We start from the raw sequence: 22,568 nt of genomic DNA on the forward strand, positions 1-22,568 counted from the left end.
AGCAATTTGATTTGGAGGACATCGAGCAAGCAATAGGGGGTCACCTCTGCAATGGTCCAACTCATAATTTTGTGTTCAAGCTTACATGTGTAGTGGAAGATCAGTTCACACAATTAGTATCAGCAAACATTGGGTTATTCCAAGTCCTAACATGAAAACTGATATGATTTAGAAACAGGGTATTACTATAGTATTTATGTGTCATTTCCTTGAGACACAAGAAAGAATTTCTCCTCGTTACATCTTATTAAAACTGTTTTCTGATTGATGCTACTTTCTGTCACCCAACGTTAATGTGAAGTTCATGAAGTACCAAACTCAAAATTCAAATATACATATTTATAACTACACAAAATAAAGTGTCACTAGGAGTGATGCTTTTGCAATAGGAAAAAAGATGAAAGCATATAACATGACACTTTCTTGTGGTTAAAGAGTTTGATCTCACTGGTTTCAATTTTCATCATAAACAGTAAAACCAAAGAAAGCATTTATAAACATATCCATAATTCTATAGGCAGACAGACTACGAACTCTATCATTGTATTTGTATTTGCTTGCTACTACAGATGAGGAAATCATGACAAAACTTAAAGCATAGTAGCCCGCAGAGTAAAATTGAACCACTCAAAGAAAAACAACTAAATGGTTTTATGAGCAACAGCTTTTTATGCCTACCTTTTAGGCCAAACAATAACATAACATTTTTTGCACATGTGGTAAAAATCATTCTTTTGTTCCATTTTCTTCTCTGTTACCTATACCTGCTTTAATTTATTTACCCCCATCTTTAGAGCAAAAGGAAAATGAGAACTCAGTCAAAGATAGTTCTCTACTGTGTGAATAAATGTGTTACATAAGAATGTATTAGCATTTAAATGAATTTGCTCAAAAAAGGAGGAAGAATGCAAAAGGTATAAAATGGAAATACCTTAGCATCCTTTTTGCTTATCCTAGCTCCCTGTCGTACACATTTCAAAAGAGACTCCGATCTTTTGGAAAAGAACTCCTCATAACTCAATGCATCCGGGGGTGAGAGCTGAGCATGTGTGAGTACAACCATGGCTTTGTGCCATATTTCTTTGCCAAAGCTATCAGTAATTGCTTTCACAATCTGTTTGTCCAAATTATCAACTCTATATGTATCCAAACGATCCACATAAAGCAGAACGTCTATGGTCTTGTTCAAAAGGAACCTGCCAAGAAAGCTACGAAATAATTAAGGATGATAGGAAATACTCTTCTTGTTCAAAGGGCAAATAGTTACCCACAAAGTTTTAGGACTGTCATAATTTAATTGGACACCATAAAGCAATATGTGTAACTGACTCAAACCTTTTTATGGTGTCCAGCACCTGGTCACTGACATATCCTCCTTCAACGAGCCCTGGAGTGTCAATGATGTTCAGTGTAAAACCTGATCGTGATCGTGAAACCATCACCGGTCTCGGAGTTTCAGCCTGAATGAGTTTCATTGAGAATGAGTTCATCCATAGATAAAGAGACGTTCCATCTCAAAATCACAGCCAGAGCATCATACCTGGAAAGCACTGACAGTGACCACTCGTTCTCCTATGATAGAATTAACAGTGGAAGATTTTCCAACACCACCTTTCCCCATCACAAGGATTGTTAATGTGTTGACATCCTACAGAAATTAACAAAGAGTATCATAGCACCAACCTCAGTGCGTGAAACAAATATAAACCACCTATACTTTTACCTGACGGAAATGGACTGCTGAATTATCAACTTAAAACCAAACCAAAAATAACAAATAAAACTACAACTATCATGTAATATAAATGCTTTTACTTTCATATTTGCGCTACTCTTCTGGTAACCAAAAGGGATATAATGCAAGTAGCAAAACTCTAGTGAAGATGTTTAACCTGGTTCTTTAATTTTCCCAACAAGTCAACCAATTTCTCCTGAGTGGCTGCAGGAAACTGCTGAATTGCAGTCCATTCTCTGACCAGCTCCCCCGCCATTAATTTTCTGCCCACCAAAAAAGAAAACTCCAAATCAAAATTTGACAAAACATAAACACATAACGAGGTTGTCATGGCAGAAAATCACTTGCAGAAGCTAAATATTTGAACCGAGTTACAAAATTTTTAGTTCCACCGAAATAAAGCTAAGAAAAAAAACAGCTAATCCCCCAAAAATATCTGGACGAACTTCGAGATAAACCCATTACCCCACTTAAAGTCAAAACCCTAAAACCCCATAAATATAGAACGAGCTACAGCGCGAATCGGACGGAACAAAGAAAAAGAAACAAGAAGAAAATCCAGAGAGCAGCAATTACCGCAAAAAGGAAACCTAAACAGCAAAGAAAGGAAGGAGAAAACCGAGAAAGCTTACCAATTGGGTTCACTTCAACAGCGTACAGTTGTAAAATCAATTGAATGGCGAAAATTGGGAAGGGGAGTATGAGAGGAAAATGGGGAAGAGAAGGGTTTTAGCGAAGTACAAAATCGATAAAAACCTTATCTCTGACTTCGCGCTCGCGCTCACGCTCGCGTTCGCGGTCCCAACTCTCTCTCTTTCTCAAATGATTTGTCTTTGTGTTTAACGAATCCTGTGATCCGTGACTCCTGCTGATGCTGACCCTGACCCACCCACCCCCTCGTTTCTCTTTCTTCTTCTCTCTCTACATATATATATATATATATATATATAAATAGTGCTTATAAAGACTTCTGCCTTTGTATTGAGAAAAGAATTGTAGTGAAATTTAGAGAAATATGAATTGTAAATTTGGAATTATTATATTTACACCCTAACTTATTGCTAATTTATGTAAATTACTTCTATTTTTTTTTTAATAACTACACATATACTTACCAAAAATATCAACATCCTTAGTACAAGTCATCTTAAATTTTTTTAAAAATTACACATACATCCCTAAAAAAACATTAATATCAACATAGAGACCGCCCTATTTTTTTATTATCAAGAGTAATCTCTATAACTATGCAAAAGGTTTGTGTAAAAAAAATCATAAATTAGGAATGTAAATATAATTATCTATACAGATTATAAATACTCAATTTAACTTTATTTAATGAGAAAATAACACTTTTGATCTCACAAGTTACATTTAGCATATTTTATCCCATAGGCTAAAAAATCATAGTGCTTTGACCCCCAAAAAAATGCTATAATTTTTTATTCTATTAGACGAGATGTGCGCAATTTTTTATTTGATGGACTAAAAATGCTACAATATTTTGAGATCAAATATGTTAAACTCGTAAAGTATGAAACAAAATATATAATACCCTTTATTGCGTGGAACTAAAAATGCAATTTTTCCTTAAGGGAGTATGACTTTTGTTAAGATATTGTTATTAGTTTTCTCTCTGGCCGACTTCGAGCCGTGGGGATTGAGCAGCCGAATACTACTACCAGAGTGAAATTTGTTGGAGAATCTCGAGTCACAGTTACAGCACTGCATCTACGAGTGAACTTGATCAGGTATATAACGGTAGATGTGCGGACGATCAGATGATCAATGTAAAAGTTCACATGATTTGGGACAGCAGGTCAGATGGATAGGCTCAAATACACAGATATGATCGCCTGGGCAGTAAATACAAATGCCCTCTGATTTGTGTTCACGGACGCTGCTCAAGTTTCTATCTTTTGTTACATAAAATAACCAGTCTGTGCATGGCAACAAATCAGATGCTAAATCTACAAAATATACGTGTGCATTGTCATTTGCTGATGCACAACTTTAATCCATTTTATCGGCACAGTAAAATGGTCAAAGTCTCTGACGAAAGGGAAATACAGAAGATCACTAGCTTAAACAAGATTGCAGGAGATGTACCACAGGTATAGAGTTCGGGTCCTGGGCAAAACCAGAACAAACTTGTTATATCAGCTCCTATTTGCTGCCTTTAAATGCTGAAAGAGAGAAGAACGACCTCGTTGCTGGAAGGCAAATTGAGACAAATTTGGAATCAAAGATAAAATCAAAAATATTATCATTAATGTAAACAGCAAAGCACTATTAACCTTTTGTCGTGGTCACAGAAGCTGAGACATGTCCCTCCTGCAACTGCTGGGATAAACTTTGAGCATTGAATTTTCTAATATTCGCTTGAGCTGAAACACATAATTTTTCTATTAACATAAGAAGTCCACATCCATTGAATGTGACAACATAAAGCACTAGAGCGGCAAGAAGTGGATTCATTTCAACAGTTAATCCATCGTTTCCTGTTTCTCCTAGCCATTTTTACTTGGTTATCTTATAGTTTTGTGATTTGTTTTGAAGAGGAGTTAGTACTGGGTGGTGGGAAAAATTTGCCATTAGAAACTCTGGTACCTAGAATTTGGATCAGTTTTAGCTTTACATACCAATTCAGTACAGGAAAAGTTAAAGTTGTGGCACAAGAAGAATACCAGGATGTTCATAATCGGGGTAATTTTTCTGGTAGGTCTCATAAGTAGCCTTTTGATGTCCATTGTTCTTTGAATGAAGTGTTGCTTTCTTCAGTAGATTTTCATAACTTCTCTTACTAACAGATTTGGAGTCCTCAGTATCATCCTCTCCTTCAGAAAAGACAGACGGGCTAGACCAGCCTGTTGCGTTTGAAGCAGTCTTGCTCTTTCGAGCGAATTTTAATAGTCTCTTTAATCCTTTAGGTGCATCTTTTTGGTAGGCCATTGGAGGAGGATTTTCAGCATTGCCCCAGTCAATGACATCCTGTTCACTGCTCTCTTCAAGAAGCATTTGCGACAGAGAATGACGAACACGTTCACCTGATACTACAACTGGGGCCAGAGATCCCGGTTGGCAAATATGCTCACTGGATCTGAGGGGCTGATCTTCATTTTCTTCTATTTCCACCCAAGCTGTAGGTGCGATGGTGGGTTCTTCTTCATCCTCAACTTTTAATTCAGGCTGTACCTCCCTGTCAATGGCATCATGAATGATGGGGCTAACTTGGGTAAATGCCTCCTTGTCTCCACATCTCTGGGGACTTTCTGCAGGGCTTCTAGATTCTATATCCATATGGATTTTCAACTCTCCAGGTTCCTTCTCTTGAGGCTGAATTGGTTGATCAAAAGAGTTAGACACTGCTTCATTATCCTCAGTCAGGATCGGATCTTCAGTGCTCCTTGAAGTTTCAGGAGGATTAGAGGAAGCTTTTATTTTCACGACGGGATTAATGTTGGAGAGAGTTCCTGACCCTTTGCGAAGAAATGGCTTTGATTCCAGCGGAACAACACTTCCCTTCTTGGTAACCTTGCTGTATAAGCTAGGTTTTGCTGAGGAAGCAAGATCTTGAGGAGCGCCATGAGCTTTGCTTTTCATTGCTTTCATAGTTTTTTGCAAAGGTTGTTGTTTTTTCTCAGTAGCAATTCTGAGGTTGCTCTTACTACTGTTTTGGTTCGATTTGGTAGACTTTGCCTGTGGTTGAGATGTCTCTACTTTGGGGCCTGACCGAGAAACAGGTGCAGTCGGTTGTGATCTTCTACGAGGTGGATTACTAAGTGTTGAGGATGAAGGTGTCCGAGCAGGTGATTCTCCTGGAGTTCTAGGTGGTGGCACAGATGGCCAAGACTTACGTGTAGCAGGTAAAGATGATGCTTTTGGAGGTGCTTTCTTGACAAATCCAAGCTTTGGGCTCTCTGTCCTAGGATTTGCAGGTTGAGATGCATTATTTTGTGATTTCTGGAGTTTCTTCACATTAGTCTTTTTACCGGCATCACCTGTAGCTGCTGAAGTCTGTTGGGATTTTCTTGCATCAAGAATTTGTTGCATCGCTCTGAATTGTTTGTCTTTCTCGGCTTTCTTTGTAACAGTTTCTGCTTGAAGTTTCTCATCCCTCTTCTCCTTGTAGTGATTATAAAAGCCACCTCTCCTCTCAGCCGGAAAGCTCTGTCTTTTGCTCCTATCAGGAACCGCAGTTCGATTTTTAGCAGGCTTAGTTTCCATCATCTTCATCAACAACTCATTTAGTTCTGCTTCTTTTTGACGACTCCATTCAACTGAGGAAGTTAATTTTGCATTAGCATTAGATGATTCAGTTGGAAGATTCTCATCAGGCGTGACTACCGGACTACATGCTATTTTGTCAGGGGAGTTCAATTTGGCATCCAATCCACAAATTTCAGTCGGATAATCTTCAGAAGCAACACCAGGCTCAGCTTCACCCTCTGGTGAGCTATTTGCAGTTTCCTTACTTTCAACATTATATTGAGTCTGTGAAACAGCATCTCCAGGAACAAGATCCTGGAGACATTCAGAAGAATCTTCATCCATTCCGCTACTCCATCTTCTCAGTACAGATCTGTTAGCAGCCATTGATGCATTTAACAATGACTTTGCCTTCTGAATATCCTCTGTTTGATCCCTCTGTTTGCTTTCAAAAAGATTTATTGCATCTTGCACACTCATTCTCCTCACATTACTCTCAGATTTTATAGGTGCTCGCTCAGATCCTTCCTCATCACTATCATGTCCAACTGGGTCTTTAGGCAAAAGTGATTTTTCACGGGCGGGAATATAGTTAAGACTCTTAATAGTTATAGCAGTAGACCTTCGAGATCCAGATCGTCCAATTTGTACCCTCCGCATCGGAGATGCTGACCTCCTAGGTGAAGCAGATCTTATAAGAGTACGACTTCTATCTATCGATGGTTTTTCTTCGTCACTTGAGAAAGAAGATTCGTCACTTTCGGTTGAGCTTTGCCTCTCTACCTGAGCCACTTTAGCTGGAGAGACACCATATTTTACTGGAGTCTCTGAGGATAATGGTTTAGTGGCATAATTACATCCTTCTTTTTCTCTGACTCCATCAGTCTCCGCAAACTGTTTGTTGCTTGAAATATCAACAGCCTGATTTCCTTGTCTTAGTTCTATATACATGCCCAATGAATCCCTGGATATGTGATAATAGGTAGTCATAAGTACTTGACAGAGAATTGCTCTGAAGCGACGAAAATGCGTTTAAATTGGCCATGGCATTGATGAGCTAGAGATACCTCAAGTCAACCGCTCCAAAATGATGAGAAAACTTCTCTACATTAGTCATCTCCTCCACAAAATATCCAAAATCAGCAGCTTGGTCAAAAACAGTTGTCAATTCTCCTCTTAGTGCAGCAAGCCTCAGGTCCATGGCTCTCAATAATTCATTCCTGTAGGCAATTTTGCCAGGTTATAGAGTAATGCTAATCTTGAAATGTATGCGGTAGCAGATGAGTAAGCACACATACTTGGAAGCATCTGAGCCTTCAGTCTGCAGACATGACAACAACAGTAGTGACAGTTAAAATATAACATAAGCAGTCAGATTCTCTATCCATTAAACAATGAAATCCACTAACCGGACTTAAAAAGCAGATTACCTTTGGAGTTGATACAGTTCCACTGGAGCAGCTGTTGCCTACCAGTGAAAAGGTGAGAGAAAGAGATGGAATTAACATTCTATCAATGTAAAATGCTATTTCTGGTTATTTTCCTTTTTCCTTCACAGGTCAAGTCAGAATGCCTATGTATAAATTTGTGAAGCTTGGTGATAGTAACTTTCTAACATATGGTCATAAATTTGACCAATATGCAAATTACGGTTTAGAACTCTTTCAGATTAAAGCTCTTGTCAACAACTATTTTGTAAAATCTAATTAACAAAATATGTAATATCATGAACCTGATTCCCCAGTCTGGAGCTGATATTCTGTACCCTGAAAAGAGGAAAATGTTAGGCCTTACTTTTGGTGATCAACTCAAGGCAGAAACTAACACACTTTACCTTTGCATATAAAGAAAGGTGAAATCTGCGGGCTTCCTCCAGCTGAGATATCTCATCCTTCACAGAACTGGTAATGTGCAGTAAGTTTGCTAAACCAATTATATGCAGAAACCTGGTTGATACAGAAAAGAAAGATGCAGGTCACGGAACATAAGATCCATTTACAATTGATCACCAAAGAAAGCAAAATAGTGGGACAGGAAATATTTGCTGAACCTTATCAATACGGATTTAGTAAACCATTTATTGTCTTGATTTTCTGGTGACTTAAGTATATACTTGACGTCGGATCCTTTTGAATGCAAAGCTTTGACTTCAGCTGAATGCACTAAGAGATGCTCCAAAAGTCCTGATGCTACTTTCTCTTTCATGTTCACATTGCACACACATGCCTCGTACCTTTAGAAAGGAACTTAAAGAATAAATAAATAGATAACTTCAAGCCATGGCAGAATGGTCTACAATTAACCATGCGAACCAAGTGTTTGAAGTATAACCTATTCTGGCTGGGAAAAATGTGGAACTCAATGTAATCCAGTGGGATGTTTGCATCTACAACTGAATCCATCTTCACCAGTTATTCCTAGGGCAGAATACTGCTCAAAGCAACCTGTGGTTACTGATTAGTGCATTAGCCTTTATTTTGCAGCTACACCTAAATTATCTTCCAAATAAACCTTAACAAACACCAAAGAAGAAACATCCATTAGCATGCTTACCAAGTTTCCTAATCTTCAAGCAGTACGAACTCCATTTCCGCAGCAATATCCAAACCCACTATTCATATTTGCAAATTACCTGAGTCACGCAAACATTTCATTGATTAATTATCACTCACGCACTGAAATGCTACACGTTGAGACACTTCCAAGTAGCACAAGCATCATAAAAATGGATCTATAGCCACACCCAGTGACGAACTTATGCTAGGATGAAGCCCTATAAAGCTAAAAGGACAGCATTTGCAAATAAATTCGCAGCTTCGAGGACCAAAAAACTAAAATCAAGCCAACCATAGACATTAAATTTCGATTCACCAAAATCGTATACCGAAAATTAATAGCGGAAGTTAAGTATTTTCCTGCCACATTCAATAAAAAATTGGACCAACCGTAATAATATCAACACAAAAATAAGGAAGAGAAACAAAAATAGTACGATTACTTCCAGCTTCCAAGCTCAGATCTACGTTTGAAAAAAAAAAACACAGAACAGACGACTAAATTCTCCCCAAAAATAGAGCAGCATCGCCACCGACAAAGAACCAAAAAAAGACGGGGAACTTGGCGCAGCAGCATTCAAAAGTCAGCAGTTAAGTTGAAATCCATACATAGATACAATAACAGAATCAATCATCAGAAATGCAAATCAAGAGCACTGTACATAGAGAGAGAAACGCTTACCTGAAGTGAAGCAGGAGCTGAGCTTCTAGAGAGAGAAAGGGTGAGGCATTTTTATAGTACAAACAAGAAAAGTAAATTATTGGTGAAAGCGAGATGTCAAAATTAGATTTACGTACCATAACAAACGTGTCGATTGTGATTTATGCTTTCAAATAGTAATTCAAAACCACCTTTTTTCCGCTCTAATCAGAATCCGGATTTTATCAATGGTGGAAGGTAACTGGTAGTAATTAGTTGTGGGGTACAAGTAAGCAAGTAATATTTATTATTGAAATAAACAAAGGTCCCACTCCGATTCCCATTCCCACCCAGCACTCAAATCTATCAGCATTGGAGTTGAACACAGAAATATTTAGTTAATGATCATTATTGTGTTGCAGAATTCAACATATGGGTTGAGGACTTCTTGATGATGATGATACTGACATTCTTCCTAAATCAACAAAATTTTTCATTAACTAATTCCAAATGTAAATATATTTAGGAAATTATGTTTGATTTATTGAAATATTTCTTAATTGTTAGAAAAATTATAATTGGAACTGTTAAGAGTTGCACTTTTTTTTTTTTGGGGGTCGTGTGAATCGAATATATTGTGAAGGCCAATTAATTGGATAAATGATGAATATGTTGAATTGATTGAATTATTTTATAGTCCAGCATTCATTTGACTTAGCATCTTTGGCGCAGGTGATATGTAGGCTTAACTTTTTTAGACAAAATTACCTAAAAATATTGTTAAATATTTACGTGAAGTTAACATTTTATATAAGGTCAATTTAGTCATTATATTTATTTAAAATGAGACGAATATCCTTATTTCCGGCACTCACGCTTTATTAATAGTACTAGTACGGATTATAGAAGCATGATTTGTCGCCCTAAATACCAAATTTATCCCTCATTTGGGAAACATCAGACTTCAAAAAACATAGACAACAGGAGCAAAAAGCAAAGAGAATGAGCAAACTATGTTCCAGCGACAGACATCAACTTTACAGAGCATTCACAACTAGTATTACAACTTCACTTGAGAATTGTAAGTTATGGAGCCCCCATCTACACACAACATCATCTTAATGTCCGAGTTAGGACCACCACAACCAAAACATGGGATAAAACCCAATCAAGATTCCTAGAAATTCTAAGGCAATAAAACTAAAAAATCCAATTCCCGAGTATATATAACATAACGGTACAGTTTCATGAGATGTGGAGAGAAAGGTAATGAGCCAACTTTAGTTGGACCAGACATGGACGAGGCCGAGCCGATTTCCTGTATAGATCTCATTGCGTTCTTCATCGTAGAAGAGAGCTGTGATGTCTTCCAAGGCTTCCGCAACGGTGCTCCTGATCCTAGACGCTTTGATGCGCTTCTTTGAGTTACAGTTTCGGCCACCACAACTCGCGCTGCAGCTGCATTCACCCTCGGGAAGAGTGTTGCACCCATTAATCTTTGCGAGGCACTTCCCAGTCAAGATATTGCTGATATTGATGGAACCCACTGCACCAAACACCAAGTAACATGATTGAGTACAAGGCATAATATAGCGTGTCCGATCTCAGGATGCTAAGATGAGCAACATTCATATTGTGTTATATTAAAAAATACTCTACATCGACATCATGAAAAGTTTCTAAACATACCACCTGATGAGAGAAGATTTTGTAAATTCAGAAGAGGGAGGAACATAGTCAATACCTAGTTAGGATCATTGTAATGATCCTTGAAATTTTATGGCTCATTATCTATTGATATGGTTTTCGGAGGACTTACCATTTCCATCAGACAACGGTTCATCAGATTCGGCTTTACAATAAGAGATGATGAGGTCCTGATCGCTCGTAATGTAGATATTGTTCGTATTGCAATCATGATGCCATAAAAGGTGATCCTCGAATGAGGTTACCAGCTCCCCTCTGAAGTTCCAGACAGCGACTGTTCGATTTCTGAAGGTCAAGAATAACTGGTTCTCATATAAAAATATAAATGCAGATGGGGTCATGAATTCCGTCCTGCTAACTTCAGTCAACTCGGAAGTCCGGACCTACACAGACAAGATGTCATATTTTGCGGACATGAGGAAACATAATAGAAGGTAGAGAGCAACTTACATCAAGAATCTGCAGATTCTCATTCTCTTGCTTGACAAGAAGCTTTTCGTTGAATTGTTCAATGAAGTCGACCTTCTTATTTCTATGAAGGAGATGGCTGAAAGATTTAAGAACTGTCCCATCCTCAATTGACAGGATCTTCAAAGGAACACTACCATAAGTCTTCATAAATATCAATAGCATGATACCTGGACTGTTTGCAAAACCGCGCCCAGCAAGATCGAATAAATATTAACAATTACCATAAAACCCAAATCAGAAGGGACAAACAATATCCAAAAGAGATTTACAATCCTCAAATACACCAACCAACGGTTTTCTTGACAGTTCAACATTTTTAGATAACAGGCAAGAATTAGCATAATGAGGTGGATATATGAACTACATTGTAGCACGCCTGCTTCAGTAAGTCACATATTTATTATCAATACACTTCAAAACATAACTTTTTATCCGATCTTAAGGAAGCACGCTGCCCAGGTGAGTATTGAAATGAGAACAAACATGCGTAAATATGTAGAATATTATAGCAATATTAAAAATTACCTGATCTTAATCTCTTGAACATTTTTATCTGAAATCGAGTATAGCATTGTATAGTTTTTCAAGTCAAACACCTTGTATATGCTGAAAAACGGAAAGGTAAAAATCAGACATCAGCAACTCTGAAGCAAAGAGGGGGTGAAGCAGAATGTACCGGTAAGCTTGTCAAGTACTTACCTATCTTGTGCAGAGTACGTAAGGACCTTTCCGTTTACATCATCAAATTCTACAAAACCGGGCCACTTCAACGACTCTGACTCAAATAGTGCAAAACCAGCATCAGGTTGAGCCCTTCGTATGTATCTGAAATAGTTTGAAACATGATATATGAGTATGCTGAACAACACAAGACTAAACAGAAACCAAAAGTAAGCAGATGGAATTTCATACTCAATTCTTGTGGTTCTGCATTTCAAGGAACTAAAATTATCCGAAGCATAAACTGAAACTGTGATGAGCGAATCATTATTTTTGTTGTAAAATAAGCTCCGAATGACTTCATCAGGACCGACATTCAGAAAGCATATCCTCTCGTTAGTCTCTGCAGGCAACACAGAACACCGATAAGCCCCTTTTGTGATGCCAAGAGTTGAAACAAGATGTTGCGACTTTAAATCGGTTATCATTTAGGTACCTCTGCTAAATGCTGCACAAATACCAGATTGAGCAAGAGCAAAAACAATATCATGTGCAGCAACAATCTCAATAATTTTTGACCTTTTCTTAAAAAATGGCAATGACAAGGGACAATATCCCTTGGGATCATGAGTATCATATTCCTCCTGGACCAAAATATACCCAGTTAACCACAAACAGAAAAAAATTATATATATGAAAGAATAATAATATCAAACAAGAACTCCAGCCTACAAGATAAAATCCCCACCAATTCACAACTCAAGTAAAAAAGCTAAAAGAAATGATTTCCCTTCCTATAATGATCAAAGAAAATGAAGCAGATATGAACAACTCCATCAGATTTTGGAAGAAATTATAGTAAGAAATACACAGCCATTAGACTGGGTACTTTAGACACAATATTTCAGAATTTACTCCCCCGTTAAACCAAGGATAGTGGGATAGAAACATCTTAAAAGCATTACAATCAAACTCAACAACTTCATTTTGTTCCTTCCATGCGTGCATGCACACACAGGTCTTCCAGGATCAGAAATGAAGTTTCGAGCAATGAGCATTCATTACATTGTTCACAGCATGAAAGACTAAAACTATTAAGTTTTCATACATTTACAGAATGCTGACAGGAAACTACTAATGCCAGGTAAAAAGCACGTCATTTATTTGACAAACAATACAAAGAGTAAGGAACCCTGATATAAGCATAAGAAAACAGCGCAAAGCTGGAAGTCGGATCGGATTCCTCATTCCACCTCTTATCCTGAGGTAGAATATTACTCTTACTCTTAAAAATCAAATGATGTTTCTAGTCACATTGCACAAGCATGCCTTCTTTCAAACATAAATTATTGACTTTCCTCTCAATACGTTATTGCCCATTTATACTTCCTTACTATAAAAAAAAAAACGAGCATTACCTACCAAATACCAATCAAGCAGACTTTTTTGATGCAGAATTGAAGAATTAGTTAATTATAGTTATTCGTCTGCAAACATCTCTTTTCACATATATTTGCTCGTGAATGATTATTCATGGGTTAACAGAGAAATCACTTGCATCTCCAGAGAATGAATGCAATATATTTCATTATCGGTGGATATAGATAGATTCAGCAACATGATACAACCTAGAAACTGGCGGACGGGTGGGCAGGGAGACAAGGGTGTTAGTGAAGATACGACCCGTTCAACATGTGGCGATAAAGCAGACACTGACAGAGTTAAACCAGCTGTCACGGTTTATCCAACAGATGAAAACTTAATCATAGGAGATAACCTTCATGCAATAAATGATTTGGAGATCTAAAAGAAGTCGCAAAAAGACAGACTCACAACTACAACAGAAAGCATCACCTTCCTGCCAGATTGTAAACGACAAGTTACATAAGATTCACTTACAGATATGCCTTTCAGAAAAACCCTGTAAGTCTTTAAACCTGGAATAACAAATGCCAGTGGGAAATGGAGCATGTAACACATATACAATCCCTTAAAACTGAAGTCTCACAGCTTCATTTTTTAAATTCATGAACCAGTCACCACGCAAAATGTTAATTAATTAACTAACAGATACAACATAGAATCCAAGTTATAGGCAAACAATAATTTGCTATAAACATCCATATGGCATGTGGTTCTAAATATTTTCTGAGCAGCAAGTTTAACTTTCCCTCTGCATAAGTGACAATAAACTTTTCCATCCATTCTCGATAAACAGATCTACATATTTATCAACTTATACATGTCAGCGTTAACTGATAAGCCGAGAATAGCAAGCAAATCTTAAAAGGGTTTCTCCAATTACGATATACCTATTCAAGCCCCAAAACCCCTAGTTTTGCTCGGCGGCAACATCAATCATCACAACAACACATAACGCAGAAAAAATTCAAAGCTTTCACCAGGACAACAACAAAAAAGCCAAAAAGAAAATGGAAAGAAAAACAATCCGAAAAATATTAAATTTAATCAAATTAACCTGAAGGCGAATGTTGCGGAATCGCTCTTGGGAATCACTCATGCTGAAAGAGCGGTCTCGCTTTGACGATATCTCCCTTCTCTGCAGTTTCTTCACGCTGTTAACAAACCCATCTAAACCACCTCGGGGCCGTTTCTTGGCCACCACCCGTCGCCCAGAGCACGGCCGCGGACTCGCCGTTATTCTCCTCCCCTCCATCTCCGATTATTACAACTCTAAATCACACTCTCTTTTCTACAAAGAAATCTGAACCCTACAAAAATCTACACATAGACAAAGCAAACAAACACGTATCTTAGCTTGAATTTAACATATCAAAGATGACCCATCACTCTGGTGAGGAAATAAACCCTAAATCTTTCGACCCAGAAAAAAAAAAATAGTTGGCGTTTCTTCACCCACCCAAGGTCCAGAGAGCAGATTTCAAACAAGAATTAAGAGAGAAAACTCGCTCTCTCCGATTTCTAATAATTGGGTTTCTTGACATACATCTTATCTGTTTATATACTGCCCATTTATGTACTTTCTGTATGCATAGACGACCCATACATATCGAAAAGTTCTGTGTCTATATCTGTATGAGCAAGGCAAACAGTGGGAGCTCCATTCTGAGGAAGAGCCGAGCGCGAGAGAGAGAGAAGAATGCGTCGGATTTTATAAGTATTTGACGTCCACTGGAGTTCAAAAATCAAAATCCAGATTGACAATATTTGACGGTGCAATATTTATTCTTTTTTTTTCCCTTCCCTTTTCTCTTCTCTTTTTTCTTCTTTTTTTTTTCTAAAATTTAAGTATAATTACACATAAATTCTCGTAGTTTAAAAAATTATGTTTAATACCTCTAATATTTATTTTTGCCTCTACTTATTAGTCAAAAATTACCGAATTTAAAACTATTAACACAAGAATTGGATAAAAATTTATATTTACTCTCAATTTAATTTATTATTAATTCATTGCAGGTCAAATAAATTTTTTTATAACTAAATTATCATATACATCTTCACATGTTAGCGAATGTAAGTAAATATATTTTAGTTTAGTCAGAAAAAATATTTGACCTACAATAAGACAGTAATTAGTCAATCGAGAGCAAATATCAATTTTTTTATTTAGTTTTTTATTAATTTTAACGAATTCATTGATTTTTTACTAACAGATGGACCTATTTATTAAACAAAATCAAACATCAAGAGTATTAAATATTATTTTTCGATCCCGTGTATTTGTATCAGACCTCATGAAGAGGAATGTAATTATCTCCTTTCATTTTGTGACCAATAAATTCGATTAATTTTGATTAATAAAAATATGTTTGTTATATGTTTTAATCGAATCAAATGAAAATCATTTTTTCTTTCATTATAAAATAACGGGTAAATTATAGTTTTAATTCTTATATATAGTTTTTATTATTTTTTAATCATTAATATTTTCGTGCTACGATTTTGATCCCTCGTATTTACAAATTCTTACAGACTTGATTCTATTGTCAATTTTGGGTCAAATTTATAAACATTAAGTATCAAAGTGGTGGAATGTGAACATTACATGCAAAAGTGAATAAGTGACTATATATATAGGGACCAACATGAAATTTAACCCTAATATACTAATTAGATTTAACTAAGGAGTACAAAATTTCTAATACAGTTCTTACCTTAAATAAATATAAAATGAAAACTTTAGAAAAGGGCCAAAACATTTAGGCCCAATAACAACTCTAGAAATTCTGATTTTGATGTTTATTTCAAATCTGACACATTATTTAAATAATTAATATATAGAATCACAGAATAAAATAATGATATTATTGCTTATTGAGGATGAGTTACTACATATTACATTTATCTATAATAAGTTAATAATATATAAAAATAAAATAAGAGAAGGGCGTGAGTTAGGATCGATCATAAACCTATATTAGATTTAGGACAATGTCTATTTATCAGGATCCGAGATCCATTCCACTACCCATTTCTGGATCAAGTCCATCCTATTCGACGTTGGTCGAGACTAGAACCCGAAAAACCTGAACCTACTCCTATCCCTATAGGCTATAGATCAATGACACGTTGTTTTGAAAATGACGCCCACGTATCAAATCTTTAAATATGAATACAAATATAAAAGCACGTGTGTTTAATGATTCTAACAATAAAAGTTGGATATGATTAAATATTATTTTATACTATGAGGATATTTGAGTGAATTTTATAAAATTCTCAGAATATTTTAATAAATTATTCAAGAATTTATAAACTGTTATACAGTGTGTCGATTTTTTTTTTCAAAAATGGATTTAAAAAAAAAAAAATACAGATGTTATGAGTTTATCAAATAATTACTAATAATATTTTATTTATTCTATTTTATTTAAACACTTTAAATATTTATTCAATTTATATGCCGTCGGTCGATCTCGATAAATGGAAAATGAAATTACAAAACTTTTATTTGACATAAACAAATTAAAATTGGACACATGTGCCAGTAGGCCCATTTGATCATGGGCCCATGATTTTTTGATATTTCACTTTCATGGGCCAGGCCCAGTGGACAAGACCCAATCTTTTCAAGAACAAACCCCTCTTCTTATTCTTTGTTCCTTCTAATGTGTAGTAATAAATCAATTGTGGTGCAAGCATTCATTTTAAATTTAGTGACATTTGCATATACCAATTTGATTTTTTTTTGGTCAAAGGCCCTTCATTCATACTTACAAGTTAAAAGGGCTCTATTAATTTTATTTTAATTACATATATCTAAAAAAAAAAAAAATTCGAGTCAGGACTTAAACGTATTACTGATATAAGTATAAGTACTTTAGACGTTGGCCGTCTAGTTGCATTTCTCACACTGGCGTGCGGCTCAAGTCAATAGTTAGGGTTTTCATTATTCAATATAATTAGGTTTATATTAGTGGATTTGGATTTGAGGGAATAATTTTGAAAAAGTACTTTAAATTATTGCATATCAGAAGAATTTAAAATCCATTAATACTGAATAAAATATAATTTAGAATTTAAATTTGAGTTTAATTTATCCAAATAAATATAATTAATTTATTATTATGAATTTAAAATCCATAACTTGAAATCCATCAATCAGTCCATCCATTCAAATGTAACTTATAGGAATAATAGACCTAAACAGCCATGTATTATTTGACCGGTTAGCTCAAGTTTGAACTTCATGTTTTTTTGTCCAAAGAGACTTCATTATTTCCTGTCCTCGACCAAACGAGCAATGTAAGAATGCTTCCTCGTATTGAAGTTCCACGTGAATATAACTCAATATGACCACTTTATTCTTTTTAGGAGGATCAGAGCTGGTTCCCTAACTTCTTATTGAACTTGAGTTTGGGATATATCTTTCACAAAAATAAATTATTAGACAACTTGATTGTCTTGATATCATCTCTTATTTTTTGCTAACAACTACTTTTGAAGTCCCTCAATAAATGCTTGCAGATAAGTCAATATATATCTCCCTTGTCCTTGCGACATGTTCCGTACACCTGACGAAACGGCCTTTATTTACGCCTTGTTCGTTAAGGATGTCTCGATCTTACTTCTTATGTATGAATCTAAAACCCATGTTATAATATGACAGAGAAAAAGACTCGTAAATAAATTTTTTATAACCATAATTATATTTACACCTCCTAAAATTAAGTCTAATTACACAAATAATTTTCATATTTGAAAAATTACAAATACACACTCTATTCAGCAGTGTAATTTTACACAAACACCATATAGAAAAACCTCATAAACTACATTACACTAATATCCCTCAAGAAACGTATTTATAATTTTATAAAAAAAATAAAAAATAAATTTATATAATTAGATCTCATTTTAAAAAAATATCGATAAAATTTATTTTTATATGTAAGGATCGTGATTTGAGTTGAATAGCCGGCAAGGCTTTGCTTGAATGGTCCAAGGCACGTGGGAAGACTAAATAGCGAGGGTCAGTGACAAAACTGTCCCTCTTTCCCCTTCACACTTTCTGAGATTTTGACACCTTTCTATTTCCATCAACTGCACAATAATGGTTCTGGATTTTGAACTGTCAGCCACTCACTCACGTGCCCAAATATTAAAACTGCACCAACAATCATTAGGAATAATTACATCTATACTTGTTGATATATAATTTTTTTATATAAATAATATTGACATTTATAATAAATATATGTGTAATCATCTAAAAATATTAATAATTTATATAAACATACCATATATTATGAAGTACAAATATAGGGCCACATCCCTTTGAGACGAGTTTAGAAATAAATAGAGGCATCGATAATAAAATATGTATTAGTACCTACAGCTTAATTAATGCCTCCAACAATTATAGGTGGTCCACGACCCCACCATCTTATTATATTAAAAATAAAAAAATAAATAAAATACCTTATATACCTCCAAATTTAATAAACTATAAGGAAATCACGATTGATTAATTTTTATATATGACGACTTATAACTCTTTAATGTGTGTAGCTTTATTTATTGAGAGGTCCCGACACTTGAAATCCCACGTTTCACAAAACTATTGATCAAGAACGAATTTGGGTCCATTCCGTCGTGCCATACTTGAATGCTAATAGTATACTATAAGTGGTACCTCGACGACCGTGGGTCATTTCTTCAAATTATAGATATCTGTCTTATATAATTTAAATTAGGGTGAATTACGAGGAAAAATATAATTTACTTCTGTATTAATAAAAAAGAGTAAAAAAATTTTTATAAAAAAAAAATAGCAATTTATCTACTTATATTTTTAAAAATGAACAAAAAAAAAAAAAAAAAAAAAAAACTCCTAAGACTCCAGTACTATGTAAGTCCCCCTTCCCCCTCTCGTTGCCGCTCTATGTATCTTTGTATATATATTTATGCATATCTTTGTATACAAAACAAACATTTTAATTGCATATATAAAAATATATATATTACATATATATAGTTTTAATTTTAATTTATATATTTGAAAATTTTAAACCATTGATTTATAGTAAGTTAAATTCAGATCATTGATCGACTAATTAAATTTCAATCTTAGATTCAGATCAAATTCAAATACTTTTAGATAAGGTTATAAATATAATTTGATAATTTAATTTTTTTAAAAAGAAAAGGCACATAAAACATATGAACTCGCACAATGGGGCTTTTTGCTTCATATTGAAAAACATAAGTAAGTAAATCGCTGATTTTTCTTTCACAGGGTTTTTTTTGCTCTTTTTGGTTATCTAACCCTAAATTATGGATTTTTATCAGTTTTTTCATGATTATAAATATTTTCTTATTATTTGAAAAATTATAAATACCCATAAAACTAATAGTCATGTAACAAATATTGTCCTATCATTAGCCGTCACAAATGGGTATTTATTAAACGGCTATTAATTTTATTCATCTCTTTGACTAAAAGAAATTTTGAAAAATAAGTAATATAGATATCAGATATATATAAAAAGGAATATATATATATATATATAAGTGAAAGTAAGAAAAATATGTAGTTAAAGAGACAAAAAGATGATCAAATGATTTTGAAATCACTAAAGTATTAAAGATCTTAGATCAGTCATCTGAATGAAATTGACATAATACATCCTCAACAACTATTTTTAACAACCATAGTACATAATTTTATCTTTCTGTCTTTCTCCACATGTAATTACAAATGATGTCTTGTAATTATATATCAAAAAAAAAAAAAGGAATATTCCACTATAAAAAAAACATAAAGTTAGTGTTAATTATTGAAAGCGTGTTGAAATGTAACACTTTAAATAGTTGTACAATCATATATTCCACCGTTCTTTCTTTCTTTCTTTTAGTATTACAAAGGCTACAGAGCGTTTGAATATAACATAGAACGAAATAAATGTGAAAAACTTGCTTAAAGTAATCGTGTGAGGGTCTAATAGTACAAGTCTCATGTTCATAGGGGAAAATACACTAAACCTACAAAAGGACAGAAATACCTTGAAAAAAAACAAGAATTTACCTAAACATTTCATAGATTTGCGTGTTTTCTTTTTTATCGGATTAGGCAGCAACCTAACGCGTTTGACCCCGCGACCCATTTCTACACCATTGGTTTAATGCTCACCCAACAGTTGTTCTTTTGACACCTAGTCCATACGGATTCTGATACACAAAAACTAATAAATACTTGGAGGATTCCTTTGACAGGTATGCATTTATCGTCGTGAAATCTCACTCTATATACAGATCGCTTCTACGCGGCCCTTTACAATATCAAATCCTTAAATTGACTTAAACTTTTAGTTGAGGGCCATCTTAGCTAGCGTAACGGATCTTGTGTGTGTAAGCCAATCATAAATAATCCAGTTTGAATTACTTATTAGACCTTAGCACAAAATCGCTCTTAAATCTTTATTAAAAACAGCTAGCGATCAGATCACAATTCAGAACAAGTCTAAATCGTAGAGAACCTCGTTTAAGATGACATGTGATTTAATTAGGACATGAACTAAAATACTAATTAGGCAGCCTTATTAGCAGCATCAAGTGCTACAATGGAATATAATATGATCAAAACTCGGCCTGCAGGGTAACGTCACAGACTAAGAAAAAGAAAACATAACAGAATTATTAATCAACACGAAAGCAAATAAAATCATAGTATAATTTTGGTGAGAGTAAATAATAATTTGCGGTATAAATCGGTGCCACGTGTGAACATCTAATGGGGACAAGCGGGCAGAATGTTGGTCAAGGTGAGTTTGTTAGAAGGGTCCGAGTACGATGCGAGTCGGGTCCATTAGGAACATCCGGAGCCTCTGGGTGTCATGTAATTCAATTTCGGTGGGTGAAGTAGGGAAAAATATTATTTTAGTTCGTTAAATATGTTTAATTTTAATTTTAATCTGATAATTATATTCATTTTTGTTTAGGTCCAGTAACTTACGAAATTGCTTACTTTTAGTCATCTGGCAGATTTTCGGACAATTTTACCCCTATGCAATTTTTGAAAGGTAATTTTAGTCTATATGCATTTATAGGGGTAAAATTGTCAGAAAATCTGCGAGAAGACTAAAAAGTAAGCAATTTCGTAAGTTACTAGACCTAAACAAAAATATACATAGTTATTGAACTAAAATTAAAATTAAGCATACTTAACGAATTAAAATAATACTTTTTCCCGTGAAGTATAGCCCACATTACATTTAATGAAGCCCTAAAAATCTAAGTTGATGCTGAAACTTAATATATTTAGGCTTCATTTACTTTATATTATGAATGATTTGAATGACATGATAAAAAATAGTTATGTATTAATTATATAGAATAATTAAATTTATTTTTATTTATTTATTATTTTTTTACACAAATTACTCTTACCTTTTTAAAAATTACAAAAACTATCTTTGGTAGTTTTTAAAACCCAAAATGCTTCTATTGATCCGGTCAGATTTTAAGTTACTTTTTTAATAAAAACAAATATTCTCATGGTGTTTTCGTAATTATCAAAAGATAGAGGGGCCGTCAAAGTAATTTATATGGAGATGAATAATATGACTATTTTATTAATTTTTTAATTGAATCTATATATAAAATTAGACCTCTTAATAATTAAAATATTAATAAAAATTAGTTACTAGGTTATAATTTAAGTTACAAAACTATTTTTTAAATTATTTTAAAATCTTAAAAATAAAAGTTTTATTTTTATTTATATTTAAAATTTAATTTTATTAAATACAGTAGAATTGGGGAAGAAGGAATAATTTTTTTAAAAATAATTAATTAATAATTTAAAATATTTTTTAATAAATAATTTATTTATTTTACTAATTTTAATATGATTTATATAAAGTGCATTATTTATTTTGAAATATTATTTATTAATTTTATTGAAATTTAATTATAAATAAAAAATATAAATAATCTTTTAACTTTAATTATTACTTATCCCCATGTACATTACTTTGACACCTTCTGTAGCTTTTGGTAATTACATAAAAACTTTGAGAGGATTTTTATCATTGAAAAAGTAAATTAAAATTTGGTTGGGTCGATATGGGTATTTTGAGATTTTTAAAGACTGTCAGGGTTGGAT

At 34.2% G+C, this 22,568-nt stretch overlaps 3 protein-coding genes across 9 annotated transcripts in view; all 3 read right to left on the reverse strand.

The window, feature by feature from the left end:
• LOC110012318 (translocase of chloroplast 34-like) overlaps positions 1 to 2,608 on the reverse strand; it is a 3,642-nt gene extending 1,034 nt beyond the window's left edge. Inside the window, exons 1-5 of one of the 2 annotated variants that reach the window (XM_020695386.1) lie at positions 2,368 to 2,608; positions 1,893 to 1,998; positions 1,541 to 1,648; positions 1,336 to 1,460; positions 932 to 1,208 (exon numbers count right to left, since the gene is read on the reverse strand). In XM_020695386.1, coding sequence (XP_020551045.1) covers positions 932 to 1,208; positions 1,336 to 1,460; positions 1,541 to 1,648; positions 1,893 to 1,991 — 609 coding nt within the window. In that variant the 5' untranslated portion in view covers positions 1,992 to 1,998; positions 2,368 to 2,608. The remainder of the gene's footprint in view (positions 1 to 931; positions 1,209 to 1,335; positions 1,461 to 1,540; positions 1,649 to 1,892; positions 1,999 to 2,367) is intronic. The other variant, XM_020695387.1, reaches the window with a different exon arrangement.
• Positions 3,468 to 9,275, reverse strand: LOC105166951 (serine/arginine repetitive matrix protein 1). Of its 4 annotated transcripts, none has more exons than XM_011086475.2 (12): positions 9,182 to 9,275; positions 8,498 to 8,576; positions 8,276 to 8,374; positions 7,995 to 8,177; positions 7,779 to 7,890; positions 7,677 to 7,710; positions 7,354 to 7,412; positions 7,243 to 7,265; positions 7,012 to 7,164; positions 4,423 to 6,908; positions 4,033 to 4,122; positions 3,468 to 3,948 (listed from the first exon to the last, which is right to left on the reverse strand). In XM_011086475.2, exons 3-12 carry the CDS (start codon positions 8,344 to 8,346, stop codon positions 3,902 to 3,904), a joined length of 3,258 nt encoding a protein of 1,085 aa, XP_011084777.1. In that variant the 5' UTR covers positions 8,347 to 8,374; positions 8,498 to 8,576; positions 9,182 to 9,275; the 3' UTR covers positions 3,468 to 3,901. The 4 variants fall into 4 exon arrangements, with proteins under 4 accessions (XP_011084777.1, XP_011084774.1, XP_011084776.1 ...); XM_011086472.2 differs by having other exon boundaries at positions 8,276 to 8,388; XM_011086474.2 differs by having other exon boundaries at positions 8,276 to 8,397.
• LOC105166952 lies at positions 10,114 to 15,137 on the reverse strand. 3 transcript variants are annotated; one of them, XM_011086479.2, is made up of 9 exons: positions 14,946 to 15,137; positions 14,457 to 14,719; positions 12,474 to 12,621; positions 12,230 to 12,380; positions 12,017 to 12,142; positions 11,843 to 11,923; positions 11,297 to 11,489; positions 10,959 to 11,229; positions 10,114 to 10,685 (listed from the first exon to the last, which is right to left on the reverse strand). In XM_011086479.2, exons 2-9 carry the CDS (start codon positions 14,652 to 14,654, stop codon positions 10,420 to 10,422), a joined length of 1,434 nt encoding a protein of 477 aa, XP_011084781.1. In that variant the 5' UTR covers positions 14,655 to 14,719; positions 14,946 to 15,137; the 3' UTR covers positions 10,114 to 10,419. The 3 variants fall into 3 exon arrangements, with proteins under 3 accessions (XP_011084781.1, XP_011084780.1, XP_011084779.1); XM_011086478.2 differs by having other exon boundaries at positions 14,859 to 15,137; XM_011086477.2 differs by having other exon boundaries at positions 14,457 to 15,137.

The sequence above is a fragment of the Sesamum indicum genome, linkage group LG7 (genome assembly GCF_000512975.1).
Source record: "Sesamum indicum cultivar Zhongzhi No. 13 linkage group LG7, S_indicum_v1.0, whole genome shotgun sequence".
NCBI classification, from domain to species: domain Eukaryota; kingdom Viridiplantae; phylum Streptophyta; class Magnoliopsida; order Lamiales; family Pedaliaceae; genus Sesamum; species Sesamum indicum.